Source organism: Hemitrygon akajei, unplaced genomic scaffold (genome assembly GCF_048418815.1).
Source record: "Hemitrygon akajei unplaced genomic scaffold, sHemAka1.3 Scf000120, whole genome shotgun sequence".
In the NCBI taxonomy this organism is placed as follows: domain Eukaryota; kingdom Metazoa; phylum Chordata; class Chondrichthyes; order Myliobatiformes; family Dasyatidae; genus Hemitrygon; species Hemitrygon akajei.
The window spans coordinates 1,265,034-1,284,187 of NW_027332006.1; the positions used below are offsets into that span (position 1 = coordinate 1,265,034).

The following is a 19,154-nucleotide window of genomic DNA, read 5'->3' on the forward strand; positions in this document are numbered from 1 at the left end:
GGCCCCTTCTAGCTCTCCAGATTTCATTCTTAAGCTCCTTCTGGCTAGCCTGATAATCTTCCAGATCCATATTACCTAGGTTTTTTGAACCTTTCGTAAGCTCTTGTTTTCTTCTTGACTGGATTTACAACAGCCTTTGTACACCACGGACCTTGTACCCTATCATCCTTTCCATGTCTCATTGGGACGTACCTACTCAGAACCTCATGCAAATATCACTTGAACATTTTCTACATTTCTTCGGTATGTTTCCCTGAGAAAATCTGTTTCCAATTCATGCTTACAAGTTCCAGCCTGATAGCCTCATAGTTCCCCTTGCTGCAATTAAGGGTTTCCCTAACATGACTGTACCTATCCCTCTCCAATGCAATGGTAAAGGAGATAGAATTGTGATCACTGTCTCCAAAATGCTCTCCCACTGAGAGATCTGACACCTGTCCAGGTTCATTTCCCAATACCAGATCAAGTACAGCTTCTCCTCTTGTAGGTTTATTTATATATTGTGTCAGGAAACTTTCCTGAAAACACCTAACAAACTCCACTCCATCTAAACCCCTCACTCCCGGGAGATGCCAATCAATATTTGGGAAATTAAAATCTCACACTTCAACAACCCTGTCATTGTTACTCCTTTTCAGAATCTGTCTCTCTATCTGCTCCTCGATGTCCCTGTTACTGTTGGATGGTCTATAAAAATCACCCAGTAGAGTTATTGACCCCTTCCTTTTCCTAGCTTTCACCCACAGAGTCTCCATAGTCAAACCCTTCATGACTTCCTCCTTTTCTGCAGCCGTGACACTATCTCTGATCAACAGTGCCATGCTCCCACCACTTTTGCCTTCCTCCCTGTCCTTTCTTAAACATCTAAAGTCTGGCACTTGAAGTAGCCATTCCTGTCCCTGTACCAGCAAAGTCTCTGTAATGGCCACAACATCATATCTCCAAGTGCTGATCCACGCTCTAAGCCGATGCGCTTTATTCATTATACTCGCATTAAAATAGACACATCTCAAACCATTGGACTGAGTGCGTCCCTTCTCTATCACCTGCCTATCCTCCCTGCCACACTGTCTCCAAATTTTCTCTGTTTGTGAGCCAACCTCCCTTTCCTCTGTCACATCAGTTCGGTTCCCAGCCCCCAGCAATTCTAGTTTAAACTCTCCCCAGTAGCTTTAGCAAATCTCCCCGCAAGGATACTTGTCCCGCTGGGATTCAAGTGCAACCCGTCCTTTCTGTGCAGGTCACACCTGCTCCAAAAGAGGTCCAATGATCCAGAAATCAGAATCCCTGCCTCCTGCTCCAATCCCTCAGGCACGCATTTGTCCTCCACCTCATTCTATTCCTATACTCACTGTCACGTGGCACAGGTAGTAATCCCGAGATTACTACCTTTGCGGTACTGCTTCACAACATATTTCCTAAATCCTTGTAGTCTGTTTTCAGGACCTCTTCCCTTTTCCTTCCTATGTCATTGGTACCAATATGTACCACGACCTCTGGCTGTTCTCCATCCCACAGCGGGATATCTTGGACGTGATCTGAAACATCCCAGACCCTGGCATCTGGGAGGCAAACTACCATCCGCGTTTCTTTCCTGCATCCAAAGAATCGCCTGTCTGACCCCCTAACTATAGAGTCCCCTATCAATACTGCATTTATCTTCCTTCCCCTATCCTTCTGAGCTACAGGGACGGACTGTTGCTTACCTGCACCCAGACCGTTCCCCCTCCAGCAGTACTCGAACAGGAGTACTTATTGTCCAGGGGTAAATCCACAGGGGTACTCTCTAGTACCTGCTTCTTGCCCTTCCCTCTTCTGACTGTGACCCAATTCTTCAGTCTCCCATGGCCCCGGTGTGACCACCTGCCTGTAACTCCTCTGTATCATCTCCTCGCTCTCCCTGACCAGACGAAGGTCATCGAGCTGCATCTCCAGTTCCCTAACTCGGTCCCTAAGGAGCTGCAGCTCGACACATCGGGTGCAGATGTTGCCGTCCAGGAGGCTGGGAGTCTCCAGGATCTCCCACATCTGACACCAAGCACAGAAAACCAGCCTCACACACATACTCTCTGTCTGTATTGTAAACAGATAACCTACCTCACCTCGGCCCTTTATCGCTGAAGCCCCGTTGAGCCAAAGCCTTCCTACTCTGTCTCCCGCTACTCTGACGCTCGCTCTGTAAATCTGTCTTCCTTTTAAACTCTTCTCGATGTTCTCACTGGCCGACTTGCGCAGTCGTGCTGAAGAAAAAATATCAGTAATTGTGTTACTGATAAACATTGGGGATTTGTACCGTCTCCTGTCTCTCTGTGTCCTTCACCCTCATTCTCTCTCATGTCCAGGCTGGACAATGTCGGTCTCACATATTCTGGTTCCGAGGATCTTGTCTCCGCTCTCAGTGCAAACCCATCATTGACGGAGCTGAGCCTGAGTGCTAATAAACTGGGAGATTCAGGAGTGAAACTGGTGTCTGCGGCTCTGAGGAACCCGGAGTGTAAAATACAGAAACTGCGGTAAGTACCAGACTGTGGGAGATTGTGTTTACAGTCACTGGGTGTCTGACACTGAACATTAATGTGATCAGTAATTGTGTTACTGATAAACACTGGGGATTTGTACCGTCTCCTGTCTCTCTGTGTCCTTCACCCTCACTGTCTCTCATCTCCAGGCTGTGGAAAGTCGGTCTCACAGATTCTGGTGCTGCGGATCTCGCCTCCGCTCTCAGTACAAAACCATCACTGACGGAGCTGAACATGGGTGAAAACTCGCTAACCGACCGATCTGTCCCCGCTCTCCGTCGCCTCATACTGACCCTCCCAAGTCTGAATCAGATTTGGTGAGTGTTTGTGTTAATGTTCAATGTGATAAAATATCAGCGGATCCGTGGGTTTTCTGGTGATATTTGTCTGTGAGTGTTGTTGAAACATTAACCCCGGTCCCCTGTTACTGATACTGTTGTGTAATCTGTTTATTTCATCGTCATTCTTCCATCTGTTCCAGGCTGCTGGGGAATCGGTTGAGTGACACCGGGAGGAAGGAAATGAGATCTCTGCAGGAACCGAGACCCGGACTGAGAGTTTACTGTGAACATCTGAATGTGTGAACATCCCCGCCCGCGGGATGGTGATACTTTGGCCGATTCCCCGCCCTCCCCTTTAACTCCCGCCTTTACCTTTAAAAGCCGCGAGCCGGGGGTATTTCCAATGGTTTTAACGGAACTGGCTCCTGTCTCGAGCTCGGTGACATCAGAAGCGGACCTGCAGTGACGTATTTCCGTCTGTTGTCCAGCGGCGCAGCTTCCTCCGGACGTGTGGGTTCGCCACTTGAGATCCCGGAAAATTACCCAGACAGGAAGAGACCCGGGGACAGGGGCTCAGTCTGGGACACCGGTGTCCCGGGGTGGGATTATCCCGGGAGAGAATCCTTTTGCTCCCTTTGCTGAGGGCGGTGCATTCGGCAGTCTGGCCAATATAATGATGTTAAATTGACAAATCCCTCGGCAGTGACCCTGGATCTGCAGCGATCCCGGACACGGCCCTGAAGTGTGATTTTATAATCATCGGTTCCCCGATGCAGAGTGACGGTGAGAAACGGGACTGATTAATCAACCGGTCACTCGTTGTCGCCGGTCAGTTAATTGTGTGTGACTGTGAGTGAGTCGGGAGCAGCTTATTTATTCCCGCACGTCAGCAGCTCACACATTGTTTAATTTACATTTGTCATGATGAAATCAATAAACAGCTGTAACTTCCTGTCCTGGTGCCGGACTCGAGTTTTATTTGAGGTTTCTGCTGCCCGCCGCACCCTGTGCACTGCAACAGTGGGTCGGAGCTCCTCACACTGACACAGTAGCGTCTCAGCTCCAGGCTGAGGGAGGTCGGACTGGCAGAGTCTGGGTGTCCAGGATCGTATCCCACCCAAACCCCTCAGTGTAGGAGCCGAAACATCGTTTGAGACATCTCGACCTCTCACGGCCTGGAGGTTCTGCAGGACTAACGGAGCCTTTCCTGGCATTGGAATTTCTGGCACTGAGCCAGCAAGGTGCTGTCGAGTACAAACTTTTCCGGACAGTTACTCAACTCCAGGACTTTATAAGCAGCATCAGCGTCTAGTTCTCGATTGGGACACAGAAGCAACATACCGGACCGGTCTACAGGGAGTCACAGGCCTTCGGGGAGTTATGCAAAGGCGGCTGCCTCTCCAGACTCGGACAACGCCCTGTTTCGGTCGGTGGAAGTGGAACACGGGGAGCAATGTATTTTGCGAACTGGAACTACCCTAGAAAAGTGCGCGGAGGCTATGGATGACTTGTTGGAAAGAGATGGTGTTTTGACCATTGAGAAAGAGTTCGGGAAGGCGGTGTTTTATCTGAGGAATGATGAGTTGGTGCATCGGGCCCTCAGCAGAGAGATCACGGTGGAAAACATCTTTTTACAGATGGAGCTAGTGACAGCTCCCACACAACACATTGTCCTCGGTCACGTAAAGCCTTTCATCCCCAACGAGGACCTGCTTCCCGCACTAACACGCTTCGGGCAAGTAAAGTCAGAAATAACTGTCATCAAGCACAAATTCAGGAGACGCACCCCCCGTACCGTAATCTCTTTCCGGCGACAGGTATTCATGAAGCTGGGAAAGGAGGACGAAGTTGAGGGCAGGTTTACTGTCCGACACGAGGGGGTAAATTATCAGTTGGAGCTCTGAGCGCCCACGGTGCCATGCGTGCGGGGAGGTGGGGCACTTTCGGAGGGACTGTCCTAGCACCCGAAAACCCAGGGAGTCCACTTCGGGAACTAGTGCCCCAGCTACCACTGCCCCAGATCCCATTCCTGCTCCTACACCTGTGCCGGCCCCTGCGCCTGCCCCTGACCCTGTCCTTTTTCCTACGTCTGTTCCAGTTCCTGCCCCTACCTCTCTGGATCAGGCGGGTGTTCCTGAGGCTACGTGCAGGGAGGTTCAGGCGAGGGACAGGGTGGAGCCTGTGTGAGGAAGGAAAGTGAGGAAGAAATCCAAACACATGAAGAAGTCGGCCCCCGAGACCGCAGAGCTCACGCCCATTTGCCCTGAAGTGGAGCGGGAGGCTCGGGGAAGTGCACAGTCGGACGGGGTGTTGGAAGAGGAGAGTAACGCTCCATCGGTGAATCCCGCACCTGTGTGCTCCTCCGGCTTGAAGAGGAGAAGGGAATGTTCCCCCAAGAGGGCAGGGAATGTAGATGCGGGAGAGTCCCAGAAATGGGTGGGAATCCGGGTGTCTAACCCTGAATCCCCAGATGTAGCCACCAGTCCTGTGGTGGGTGGTGTGGTTGTGCAGGAAGCTAGTGCTGGGCCTGTTTGCACAACTAAAACAGACCTGGAGCCCTCCACCCAGGACTTAGCAGTAAGCGCCTCCCTGCAGGCAAGTGTATTAAACAGTATGAGCGGAGAGGAGACCAAGCTCTCTCACTGTCAGCATCAGGCTGCCGGTGAATCCCTTGGACCAGAGCTGCTGGGGTCCCCTTCATACCTGTCTCCTGGGGAGGGTGATATAACCTGCATGCCGACCCCATCAACTAATGGCCTGCAGGGAGTCCCTGGGGATTTTCCCTCCATCGTCGTGACTGTGGATAAGACTGATGCGACGGTGGAGCGGGAAGGTATGAGGGAGGTACACGCTGCGCAGTGTGGGTTACAAGTGCAGCCACCTTATACACCACATGAGGAGGAAGATGGGGGATCTGTCTGCAGTGAGGAGTTGGAAGGAGACTCTATTGATAGCGAGACAATGGACATCCTCACCCCTCCTGAGAAATCCCCATTGATAACTGTGGAGGAGATCAGAGAGTTTATTCTCACCTCTGAGGGTGCAAGGCATCGGCCTATACTAGCCTCGCTTCGCTGGCCTAGCATGCCGAGGCTGGTGAAGTCCCTGCGAGTCATTCTCGGACGGAAGGGGAAAGGAAAGAGGAATGTTGTGTCAGGAACGACAGACGGCAGCTGAAAACCTTCCTGGATGACCTGGAGAGGGACATCAGGGTGAAAAGCAGCCTCGCTCCTTCGGGAGATGGTGGGTCACAGGGTAGCGATGGTAGCAGTCGGGCCCGGAAAGCAAAGAATATTCTTGGTTTTCTTCGGGATAGTGCGGCTTAGGGCTCCACCGCTCTCAGCGGGAAGGGTACTGGTGCTGAGGCCTAGTGTGCTCCCGACATGAAACTTACCATATCTAGTCTTAATGTAAACCAGGGGTGTCAAACTCATTTTAGGTCACGGGCCGGATTGAGCAAAATGCAGCTTCATGCGGGCCGGATCAGTCGGACGCGTGCGAACGCAGCTTTCGTTGCCTCCGTTTTTTCAGCCTGCTCTCATGTGTCTCAGTCTCTGCTATAACTACAAAGTGTTTCACTTCACAAATTCCGTTTCTTATGAAGAAGACTGCCGAGCAAGAATGCCGAATAAACAGTAAAAACCCTGAAAACCTGGTACCTGAATAAACTAAGCATTAGCCATATCATACGCCATAGGCGCTTCGATTACTGGGGCCAGCTTTAATAGTGGTTAGATATTATCTCGCGGGCCAAAGATAATTCCACCGCGGGCCGGATTTGGCCTGCGGGCCTTGAGTTTGACATATATGATGTAAACGGTAACAGGGGCTCTCTCCGCAGATATAACTATCTCTCAGTCCTCAGGGATGCGTTTCCTGCAGGAAACCCATACCAACCCGGGGCACGAGTCCGCTTGGCTCCTGGAGTGGCAGGGCGGGGTCTACATGAGTCACCTTTGCTCCAACTCTTGCGGGGTGGCGATCCTGTTGGCCCCAAACTTTCGGCCAGAAATCGTGGGAGTCCAAGATGTTGTGCCCGGCCGTCTGCTCCACCTGGCTGTGCGCCTCGATGGAGTACCGCTGCATTCTATCAACGTGTTTGCTCCGAGGCGCGGGGTGATGCAGACGCGCCTATTCTGTCAGCCGTCCACCTTGCTGAGTTCCATCGATCCTGGGGACTGCGTCATCCTCGGGGGAGACATCAACTGTACCCTTGAGGTGGAGGACCGCTCGGGCCTCCAACGCGACCCAGCATCGGCGAAAAAGTTAAAGGAGCTTGTCGGCTCCTTTGGCTTGGTGGACAGCTGGCGGAATGTTCACCCTGACTCTAGCACCTTCTCGAGAATATCTAGAGAAGGGAGTTCCCGGATAGACCGGCTGTATATCTCTCGGGCTTGTATCTCCCGCGTGTCGGTGTCCTCCATGCGGCTAGTGTCGTGCTCGGATCATCACCTTGTGTGAATGGAATTTACTCCTCTGCACCCTCGGGTGGGATCCGGGTATTTGCACTTTAACAACAGGCAGCCGGAGGAGAGCCGATTCCGGGATTCGTTCCGAGCGTTCTGGGCCTCCTGGAGAGAGAGACGGAGGAAGTTCTGATCCCTACGGCTGTGGTGTGATGTGGGCAAGGCCCACTTCCGGTTTTTATGTCGGGAGTACACTGGGGGATCGACAAAGAGGCGGGGCTCTGAGATTGAGCGGCTTGTGAGAGCGTTGCTTGACCTAGAGTCCCATGTTGGTCCGACCGCTGGAGACCAACAACTGTGGCAGGAATACCAGGAGAAGAAGGACGCACTAAGGAGTCTGCAGCTTCAGCAGTCCCGAGGTACATATGTGAAGTCGCGGATCCAAATGCTGCAAGGTTTGGACCGCGGCTCACCCTTCTTCTACTCGTTGGAGAAGTGGCGGGGAGTTCAAAAGCAGCTGGTGGAGCTATTGGTTGCTGATGGCTCCTCCGTCACGGAACTCGAGGAAATTATCAAAGAAGTCCGCACTTTCTATCGGTCCTTATTCTCACCAGATCCGTCAAATGCGGCCGCGTGCAGTGAGGTCTGGGAAGATTTGCCAATGGTCAGCCCAGAGGACGCAGCGCGTCTGGACGCTCCCCTGACTCGGGAGGAGCTGTCTACTGCCTTTTGGCAACTCCGGAGGGGTAAATCCCCTGGCTTAGATGGTCTGAGTGTAGAGTTCTATCAGGCTTTTTGGGATGTCCTGGGGGTTGATTACATCCTTGTTCTAGGGGAGAACCTAGCCACCGTGGAAATGCCCCTCTCATGGCAGAGAGCTGTTGTGGTCCTGCTGCCCAAGAAGGGAGACCTTCGCCTGCTAAAGAACTGGCGCCCGGTCTCCCTCTTGTGCGCGGACTACAAGATCTTCGCCCGGGCAATGGCTAAACGTCTTGGGTCAGTACTGAGACAGCTGATCCATCTTGACCAATCTTACACGTTCCCAGGCAGCTCCATCCAGGACAATGTCCACCTAGTACGGGAACTGGTATACCTGCAGCAGGAGACTGGGTCCCGGGCAGCGTTTCTTTCTCTTGACCAGGAGAAGGCGTTTGACCGGGTAGACCACAATTTCCCGGTGGGCACTCTGCAGGCTTTTGCGCTCGGACCATACTTTGTGGCCCGAGTTCGGCTCCTATACTCTGCCGCAGAGTGCCTTGTTAAAGTCAATGGATCACTGGCAGCGCCCATTCCCTTCAGGAGAGGAGTCCGTCAGAGGAGCCCCATGTCCGATCAATTGTACGCGATCTGTGTCGAGCCATTCCTGAGCCTCCTACGGCGAAGGCTGACAGGTCTGGTTCTGCGTGAACCGGACATGGAGGTCGTCATGTCGGCTTACGCCGATGATGTACTACTCATGATGACAGATCCCAATGACCTGCGGAGGATGCGCGAGTGCCAGGAAGTTTTCTAGGCGGCATCCTCCGCTAGGATCAACTGAGCAAAATGTTCCGGACTCTTAGTGGGTCATTGGCAGGTGGACTCCCTGCCGGAGGAGATGAGAGCTTTCGAATGGAGCACTGGACGTCTCCTCTATCTGGGAGTCTACCTGAGTCCTTCTGGGGAGACCTGGCTGGTGAACTGGCAGGACCTGGAGACGAAAGTCATGGCCCGGCTGGGGCGTTGGTCAGGCCTTCTCAGGTTGCCTTCCTATCGAGGCAGGGTGGTATTATTATTATTATTATTATTATTATTATTATTATTATTATTATTATTATTATTATTATTATTATTATTATTATTATAATTATTTTGTTTTCTGTTTGAATTTGCATAGTTTGTTGTCTTGTGCACACTGTTTGTCTGTTCTGTTTGCACGGTTACTGGACTTATTATGTCAGAATGAAAATTATTCTGAGGTTGCATGTATATGGTGACGTATGGTTACTTTAAAAATAAATTTACTCTGAACTTTGAATGTGATCATCCCCGATTAAACTGATCTGAGAGGACCGGCTGGTCTTTCTTTCCATGGCGATGTCCTCCTGTGAACTACAGTGATGTTCTCCACACTCAATCGTGCAAATCTCTTCCTCTGCTAATTTCATCTTCATCAGCGCATTCACAGCCTGGAAGCCTGAGGAGCGAGTCGTACGCGTCCATCAACAAAGTATTCAAAATAGTTACCATTCACAACCACCTGCAGGTCAGGGGATTCTCTGGTCACACTACCTCAGTAGTTCAGTACTGAAGAAAATGACTTCAGTAGTTTTAAAAATAATATCGTGCTCTCCCCGCGTATATGACGAATAAACTCTCCTGGGTCATCAAGCGGGTACAGGTATCGATTATAAACGACGTTTCAATGAAAACCTCTACCATCTTCTTCAAGGATAATGCCTGGGCATGTCTTGCCCGGTGATATTTTTAGCCTGAATTCCGGCCCTCCTTATTGGTTAATCCTCATCCAATCAGTTTTCCGTTCTGCTACCTTGTTTACAATCGAATTCCAGTTCCGGTTTCGCCTTTGTTGAAAAACTTTTCCTCCGGTTTTATTTCAATGGCTTCCTTTACCAGGCTGAACCAAAAGCCATTAGGGCGGCACAGTAGTTTTGTGCTGTCGAAGTGAATCCTATGGCTAATGGAAATGCAATACTCTCCTACCACCGATTTCTCTGGGTAACCCAAACGGATGCACATTCTGTACACCTTGATAAGAGTTTCCACCGTGCATCCCGTCTGGCCGACACATGGAATCCTGTAAAATACAGTCGATCAGAGTCCCAACTCACCTTTGACCCGCATAAGCTGTGCCTCGACTTTCCTTGAAGTTTTGTGGGTTGTATTAATCGAGTATTTCTTCAAGATCCTGGCGATTCTTCCAGAAACCGTGGAATTATTGGAAAGACAGGCATTAGCGATGGGCTCCTCCTCGTTGTTAGATTTCCTTGCTTTTTCTGACAACCTCTTTAAGGGTCCGATTAATTTCGTTCAACCTGTAACCATTCTGTAGAAACGACGTGCGTCAACGTCTTATTTCCTCGGGGAGACCCTCCGGGTCCGAAGTAGTAGAAACAGTCGCTCTACCTTCAGACACGTAATGCTGGCTGGTATTGTTGAGGGCTGGAATAGAAGGAATCTGACAGGAGAGGAGAGTGGATCAGGGGAGAACGGAAAAGAGAAGCGGCAACAGGGAGAGATGGTAGGCAAGCAAGGAGCAGACTAAGAGGCCAGAGTGGGGAAATGAAGAAGAGGGATAGCGGAGTGGAAAAAAACCGAATGTTTGACATATCCGTATTCATGTCATAAGATTAGAGGTTACCTAAGCGGAATATAAGGCGTTAATCCCCCCAGCCTGAGAGTGACCCCATCGTGGCAGAAAGGGCGGTCACGGACCGACACGTCGGTCCGGGAATGGGGATAGGAAATGAAAGGAATGGCCGCTGGGAAATACCGCTTTTGTTGATGGAGCTGGCGAGCTCGAAGAAGCGTAAATCAATTTAAAGAAATGTCTCGGCCAGGAATGTCGACAGATTATTCATTTCCTATGATGCAGCCTAATCCGTTGAGTTCCTCCAGCATTTTTTATGTTTTGTAATTAATTTGATTAACGGATTGCATGCGTTCAGTATCTTCTGAAGCCTGGATGTGATATTAGTTTAAGGCTCTTCACCATATTACAGGAACGTACAAACAACGTATTCTTTATTTTATATTCCCAGAGTGAAACAGAGCTGACCAAAAACAGTATGGCTTTGGCATATGTTGACAAAGGATACAGAGTGCAAAAATAGACAAAGTCAACACTAACAATCATGAAACCGAGATGGTGAGCCTCAGAGTGTTTCACAACCACGTTCAGTGACTTCTCCAGTCGTCATTTCTCTGTCTTTGAGATTTTGCAATTTCCCGTCAAGCTATCCATATCTCATCACAGTTGGGATTTTACTTGAATGATATCATGTTTATTTTTACCCCAGCTGTTGGAGGACACGTCAGCCTTGAGTAGTATTGAATATTCAGTGTGCTGGAGCGAGTATAAACGAATGATCGTGGAGATTCATCAGCTCAGAGTTTCTTCAGCAAGATCGCGGGCAGCTGGAAGACAGGCTGAATCTCACACAGCATGATTGAAACGTTTTACCGTGTGAGAAAGATATGGTACATGATCATCGCCGTTATCGGTGTTCCCGGTAAGAACAGAGGCGAAGTAAGGTTTGTAATTCTGTGTGCGCGGTCTTTGGACTCGTTCTGTTACCGACAGCGCTGTGATGCCGGTGTCAAAGCTCCGTGTTCGAGGTTTTCTTACAGTTTAATCAGTGGCCTCGATTGAAAGTAAACCCGAGGTTGAAACAGATGGAGAGTGGAAGATCGGGGGCATGGACACATTTTGCGGATTCGTGGCGGGCAGTTTTGATTTGTCAAAGCAAAGCCGCTGGGAAAGTAAATTCTGCGCTTGTGACCTTTGCGGGTCACATGGTGTTACGCCGTAGAAATAACGGAACAGATTTTCCTGGTGAGATTGACGGGAGAACTCTGGACATCAGTTGCGTGTGAGACTCTGAACCATCGGGAGTTTTGAAAATACAAAGAAGGGAATACGTGTGTTCCAGTGGACCAGGTTTTGCTTCCGCGCCCCATTAGACATGAAGTGAAGAGGGAGTTAAGCGCCAACATGGTGTTGTCCTTTAGTGGGCAGACGGGGTAAGGTACATGCGATACTCCGCTCTGGAAAAACAAGCGCCGAATCAATTAGAAAAATGCTGCAGTAATTTGGAGAAACCCCGAAAAGAGGCAGATGTTTTAAAATAATTTCATGGTCTTTCCTTTGGAAATTTGATGGTTTAGGCACTAACGTGCACAATACCTGAAGCGATCAGCAGGTTAGGCAGAATCTTTAAACACGAAATTGAGAGCTTTCTGATCGGAAACTTTGACTAAATGTGAAGGAACCCCGGACAAGAGTAGCGCACCCGGATGGGGAGGGGGTGACAAATGGGCAGCCGAGGAGGAGTCGAAGTGTTGCAACGGGGGAAATAGATTTGATTTGAAATTTGAACTTTGCAAGTGAGCGGGCCTTCGTTGTACGGTTGACTGCCAGAACATAGGTGCCGGGAACGCGGCAATCACCATTGCTGAGGAAGTTGCGGAGGTGACCTGGTTTTACACATCTGTGGAAAACCTGATGGTGGGAGATTTATATTGATTTCCTCAAAGCGCCCTCGGTGATCAGTTGATAATTCCTCCTTCCCAAACTCTGCTCTTCTTCCACTAAAGAGTACCGTGCATTTTCACCCAGCAGACACGCGTTTACGGCAGCTGCTCCTCCCGCTTTACACCTTTTAAACCTCCAGAAATGAGTTGTCTGCAAAGATTAACTGTTCTCAGTTTCCAGCTTATATCTGTCCTGAAACCCAAGGGACAACGAGACAGTAATTCAGTCATTCTTTCTTGTTGTTCCCCCAGTGAATTTAGTGGCGATTGCGATCCTGTCCCGGGGAAAGTGCGGACTCTCCACCTGTACCACACGCTACCTGGTAGCCATGGCGACGGCGGATCTACTAACCATCATCTTTGCGGTCATATTTTGGCGAGTCAGTTATTATTACTTCCCCGGAACTTTCCTGGACATCACCCCCGTGTGCAGTGTGATCTCTGTCCTGGGAGAGGCAGCCACTGACTGTTCTGTCTGGTTCACCGTCATGTTTACATTTGATCGGTTTGTCGCCATCCGTTGTCAGAAGCGGAAAACGAAGTATTGCACCGGGAAAACTGCGGCTGTGGTTCTGACAACAACCGGCGTTCTGCTCTGTTTTTAAAATGTGCCCTACTTATTTAAATATCGTCCTGTGAAAGTGATTGTCAATATCCCCTGGGACTGTATTCCAAAGCCCGGGTCCTTTACGGATCCTGGATGGGTGGGCTACAGATGGCTTTCTAAACTTCTAAAGCCATTACTCCCGTTCGTGTTAATACTGCTGTTCAACGCTCCGACAGTCAGACACATTTTAGTGACTAGTCGCGTCCGTAAGGGGCTGAGGGGTCAGAGCAAGATGGAGAACCGCGGTGACCCGGAAATGGAGAGCAGGAGGAGGTCTGTGATCTTACTTCTCTCCATCTCCGGAAGCTTCATCATCCTGTGGTTGGTAAATGTTGCCGAATTCCTTTATTATATCATTGCTGGGTTGGATCAGAATAATTACAATGATTCGGAATACATACTTCAACACACCGGATACATGCTGATGATATTAAGTTGCTGCACAAACACGTTTATTTATGGGGTTACTCAGTCCAAGTTCAGAGAGCAGTTTATCAGCGCAGCGAAATATCCGCTCGCATCAATTATTGAACTAATTACTAAACAAAATATCTAAGCTCTTCTCAGAGTCGGTCGCAGTGTTTTCCATATTGACACAACAGAACCGGCTGTCATCGGGCAACGTGGTGGTGCTGAGAATAAAACTGGTTTAGAGCCCGAGAGGCACAGCACGGGATCAGACCCTTCGGATCCCGCAGCTCGCGTACCCCTCCTCCCAACTAAAATTAATCTCATCCTAACTTATATATTTTTCACCACATTCCCGCTCTCGTCACAGCCCCGCCCCTTTGGATAATGAGAGAGCGGGTTTGGATCAGAGGACAATGAAGACCAAGTCGGCCGAAATGCAACTCATTCGTTACTTTAGTCGTTTGCAGAAGAGTGAAATGAAAACAAGAAAATGAACGGTCCACACGAATTTACAGTAAACCTTGCGCTTGTCCTTTGCATTAGATAAACCTTTTATGGAGAAATGTTTAACACAACAGATCTCGTGCATTCTGCTTATAATTGTGCTGATTTCTGTGGAAAAACCCAATGCCTACTCTGCTTCATGGAGAGAATGTCGCCTCACTTCCGGATTTCTAATGATTTTCCATCCGAATAAACTGCATGTTGAATCTCCACTGCACTCACTCCAGTACAATCGTATATTTATTGTGATTCTTTTTCTCAGTTAAAGGTGGTAAAACTTCAGATATCAACAGAGATAATCACACTCATTTCTCAATTGTTACAAACGGCGGGGGAGACGGGGGTAGAGAGAGAGAGACGTGCCGAAGAGAGACTACGGACAGGGATGGTAGGGGCTTAACTGGGGGGAGATGAAGGCTGGGGGGAAGAGAGTCTCGTAGGGGACAGTGACGCGGGTAGAAAGAGAGACTCGTGGGAGCGAGATACCGGGGTTGGGGAGTGAATCGGATGAGTGCCTAGGGTAGAAAGTGTTTTAGAGACTGATGGTGGGGTGGTGGGCGTGGAGAGATTGGGGATACAGAGAGTCGGAAGATAAAAAGACTGGGTAAGGAAATAGACACTGGGGTTTGAGAGAGCCACTGGGATGAGGTGGGTGGTGTAAGTTAGAGAACAGGCTGTACATATGTACAACGAGCAGCTAGAGGGCATTCCTTCTCGTGGGGCATTTTGGGATTGCAGAGCATCCATTCTAAAATCCTTCTGAAACATCCAACTGTTACCAATTCGCTGACCTATCCCATACCGTCTCTTTTACCCCACTCCTTCCCACATCGATTCCGCGATATCCCTTTCTCCAATCCGTTTTCGCGACTGTCAATCGGCCTTCTTCAGTCTGTGCTGTCCTCTCTCACTCCCCCGTCGTTGTGACCACATCCCCCGCCTCATGATACGCATGCGCGGATTAGTCTGGTTAAACACTTGTACCGAGTCGTGTTAGTACTGGGACACACTGGGCAATTAACAATGAGGGTGCTACGAACCGAACCCACCGAGACGAAAAACATGGACTCTCGAAAGCCCGCGCCAATACAGCACATCCGACTCGCAAGAGGGCCAAACCGATACTGCTGTTCCAGCAGCCTCCATTTATAATCAGGGAACACACACTTATCCCACAGACACGTGTCAGTCTCCAAACTCATTGCCCCACTCTTCACACTTTCCCACAACCTCCCCACAGCTCGTGTAAATCCTCGAACTCATCACACTGTCCCTCTCTCTCGCCACAGTCCGTGTTAGTTCCCGAACTAATCACACCTTCCCACTCTCTCCCCACAGCTCGTGTAAACCCTCGAACTCATCACACTGTCCCTCTCTCTCGCCACAGTCCGTGACAGTCTCCAAAGTAATCACACTGTACCACTCTCTCCCCACAGCCTGTGTCAATCCCAGATTAATCCCACGGCCCCGTTCTCTTTCCACAGGCCCACGTCAGTCCCCAAATTAATTCCATTGCCCCCCTCTCTCTGCAGTCCGATTCAGTCTTCGAACTAATTACTCTGCCCCACTCTCTTCACGCAGCCCGTGTCTGTCCCTGGACTGATCACACTGTTCCGTTCTCTTCCGACAGGAGTACGACTGTCTGCAAACTAATTCCACTGCCCCTCTCTCTCCCCACGAAGCAGCCTGTCCCACTAACGCCAATAGACAGCGTCAGACCTCGAATCACCTCTATCTACCCACAGACCGCTTCAGCCTCGGTCCATTATCTCCACACAGCTCTGTCTCAGTTTCTAAAGCAATGAGTTGAGGGAAGTGCAATTGCAGTGGCATGCAAAAGTCTAGGCACCCCGGGACAACATTTCTGTTACTGTGAATAGCTAAGCGAGTAGAAGATGACCTGTTTCGAACAGACATAAAGTTAAAGATGACACATATCTTTGGGTTTCGCCACCCTGAATGGTGGTGATAATAAACCGGATCCTGATTCTGACTCTGATCAGCACTCACGAAAACCCCGCTACACTCTGTGAATATCCCAGCACTACTCACCCAGGGACAATAATCACCACACACCTCAATATTGACCCCGATCTGCCGTGCAGTGCCCATCCAATGAAATTAATCCCATAACCCACGACCAATTAATTTATTACTGCAACGAGTATCTAGTCACAGTGTAAGCCTCTTCTTGTGTGTCATTCAATTCAGACCATGTAATACATGAGCACTTCTTTACGAACAATCATTTATGTTATATTTCCAATGAAAGCGCCAGACAGTTCGTCAAATATGCTAATCCGAGTACCTACCTCACTGTCAACAACGCTACCAATGTTGTGCATCAGCAAAACAATTGCATTGTTGGTACAAATGTAAGAATGCAGATGCTCTGTCGGTTTAAGCATTTTCACCAATCCGAGGATCATGTGAACGGTAATTGAATTACTTTACGTCAGACCAGCGCGAACCTTGACTGGAGCTGGTTTACCACGTGACGGGCTGCACCAACGCTGGAAGAACACAGCCGGTCCGGCAGCGTCTATGGAAATGAATCGGCCCTTGATGTTTCAGGCCGAAAACTACCACAGTACTGGAGTAAAATGGAGGAAGATGCCAGAACAGGAATGTTTGGGAGAGTGGGAGGAGGACAAGCCGGAAGATGATAGGTGAAGCCAGGTGTTTGGAGTCGTGTGACCAAATAAGAGGCTGGAAGGTGATTAGCGGAAAAGGCAGAGTGTTTGAGAAGAAAGAATCTGATCGGAGAGGAGAGTGGATCATGGGAGAGAGGGAATGAGTAGGGGGGTCGGTGGGGGTGGGTGACAGACAGATGAGGAGAAGAGTAGGAGTCCAGAGTGGAGAAACGCAGAAGAGGGAAGGGAGAGACGGAAATACCGGAAGATGGAGATAACCATGTCCATGCCATAAGATTGGAGGTTACTTTGAAGGAATAAAAGGTGTTACCCCTCCAGTGTGAGAGTGGATATATCGTGGCAGAAAAGTGGGCTATAAGTATGTCGGACCGGAAATGGAAACGGTTGGCTACTGGAATAGTTTGTCGTTGGAGCTGAGGTGCTCCACGACGCGTTCATTAATTAGAAAAAGGGTCTCGGCCGGAGCGATGACTGTTCATATATTTCCTCAGATGCTGCCTGACCTGTTGACTCCCTCCAGCATTTTGTGTCTGTGCTGCAATTCATTTGATGAACGGTTTGGTGCGTTGACTATCTTCGTAAGCCTGGATGCGATATTAGTTTAAGGCCCTTCACTATATACAGCGACATACAAACAAATTAATCTGTTTTATATAATACTATTGTAATATCTATCACCGAAACAGTTCTCAGTGAAATAGATCAGCCAATGACAATACAGCATTGATCTATGATGTCCATGTCCATGGAGCCAAGGAACGACATGATCAACAATAACAATCATGAAACCGAGAGGAGAGTCTGAGCGTGTTTCGCAACAACTTTCACCGACGTAGAATCGTCTTTCAGATTTTGCAATTTCGTGTCAGGCTATCCTTACCTCATCACAACTGGGATTTTACTTGAATTACATCATGTTTATTTTTACCCCAGCTGTTGGAGGACGCGCCAGCCTTGTGTAGCATTGAATATTCAGTGTGCTGGAGCGAGTATAAATGAATGACCGTGGAGATTCATCAGCTCAGAGTTTCTTCAGCGAGATCCCGGGAGGTTGGAAGACAGGCTGAATCTCACACAGCATGCTCGAAACACTTTACCGTGTGAGAAAGATATACTTCGTGATCATTGCCGTTATTGGTGTTCCTGGTAAGGACAGAGGCGAACTAACATTTGCTGTTCTGTGAGCGCGGTTTTTGGACTCGGTAAGTTACAGACAGCGTTGTGATGCCGGTGTATCAGAGAGTGCGGTGCAGACATTGTAACAAAGCTCTGTGTTCATTCAGAAGATCCCTTGCAGTTTGATCCGTGACCTCTACTCAAAATAAACCGGCAGTTGAAACAGCTGCAGAGCGGGAGGATTGAATAGATAGATCCATTTTGTGGATTCATTACTGACAGTTGTGATTTATCAATGCAAAGCCTCTGTCAAAATAAACTCCGATAATCCGGCGCGCTCGGTATCTTTACGGACTACTTGGTGATATTCCGTATCAATGGTATAAATTGCTTCAAGTTGGAAAGGAATGTGGGAAGCGGATCACCGGCGATATTCAGGGGAGAACGGTAGACATCACTTGTGAGTTAGACTCCGAACAATCGTGAGATTAGAAAGGCAATTAAGGGTCTGTGTGCATTTTAGTGCACTAGGGATTTTTTGCCGTGTCATGTAGTGAAGAGGGAGTTAAGACCCATTCCAGACGGGATAATGTACATATGATACTCCTCTCTGGATTAATAAGCATCACAGTAATTTTGGAAAATCCACTAAAAGAGGCAAATATTTTGAAAAGCATACATTGGCTTTCCTTTGTAAATTGGATGGTTTAAGCACTAAGGTTCAAAATACAGACAAAATCATTAAAATTGGGAAATAGAACTTCCTGATTGCAATCGACCACGGTCAAGCTAGTTGTAGTATTTTAAAGCAGCGAGCTAAGAGAGATCTCTGTCAAACGGGAGTTGAGGAGCAGCCGAAGACATGCGAACGGGAGGCACTAGCGGAGGGAGAAGGGCTTCGCGACATGGGGCGATTCCAGAACATATATGACGGAAATTCAGCAAACATCGTCGCCGAGAAATCGCCGAGGTATCCAAGCTTCACAGATGTCAAAAACCTGATGGTTGAAGATTTATAATGATTTCTCCAAACAAAAGAACATTCCCTGTTTCGTTTACAATGCCTCCTTCCCAAACCCTGCTCCTCTTCCAGGATCGAGTAGCATTGCCATTCACCCAGCATGTAATTGTGCGAGGCATCTGCAATCCCAGTTTACATCTGTTAAACTCCAGAAGTGCGTTGTCTGCAAACTTTGATTTTTCTCTATTTTCAGCACATCTCTGCGCTGAGACTCGTGGTGCGGCGTGACAGTAATTCACTCGTTCTTTCTTTTGTTTCTCCAGTGAATTCAGTGGCGATTGTGATCCTGTCCCGCGGAAAGTGCGGCCTTTCCACCTGCACCACTCGCTACCTGGTGGCCATGGCAACGGCGGATCTACTAACCATCATCTTTCAGGTTATA

The 19,154-nt window shown here is 49.0% G+C and overlaps 1 protein-coding gene across 2 annotated transcripts in view; it reads left to right on the forward strand.

Moving 5' to 3' along the window:
- Positions 1–3,752, forward strand: part of LOC140723595 (NACHT, LRR and PYD domains-containing protein 3-like) — a 36,604-nt gene extending 32,852 nt beyond the window's left edge. The window contains exons 9-11 of one of the 2 annotated variants that reach the window (XM_073038162.1): positions 2,343–2,513; positions 2,669–2,836; positions 3,001–3,752. In XM_073038162.1, the coding sequence (XP_072894263.1) occupies positions 2,343–2,513; positions 2,669–2,836; positions 3,001–3,103 (442 nt within the window). In that variant the 3' untranslated portion in view covers positions 3,104–3,752. Of the gene's footprint in view, positions 1–2,342; positions 2,514–2,668; positions 2,837–3,000 lie in introns of those variants that run through there. The other variant, XR_012097931.1, reaches the window with a different exon arrangement.
- Positions 3,753–19,154: the final 15,402 nt, after the last annotated feature.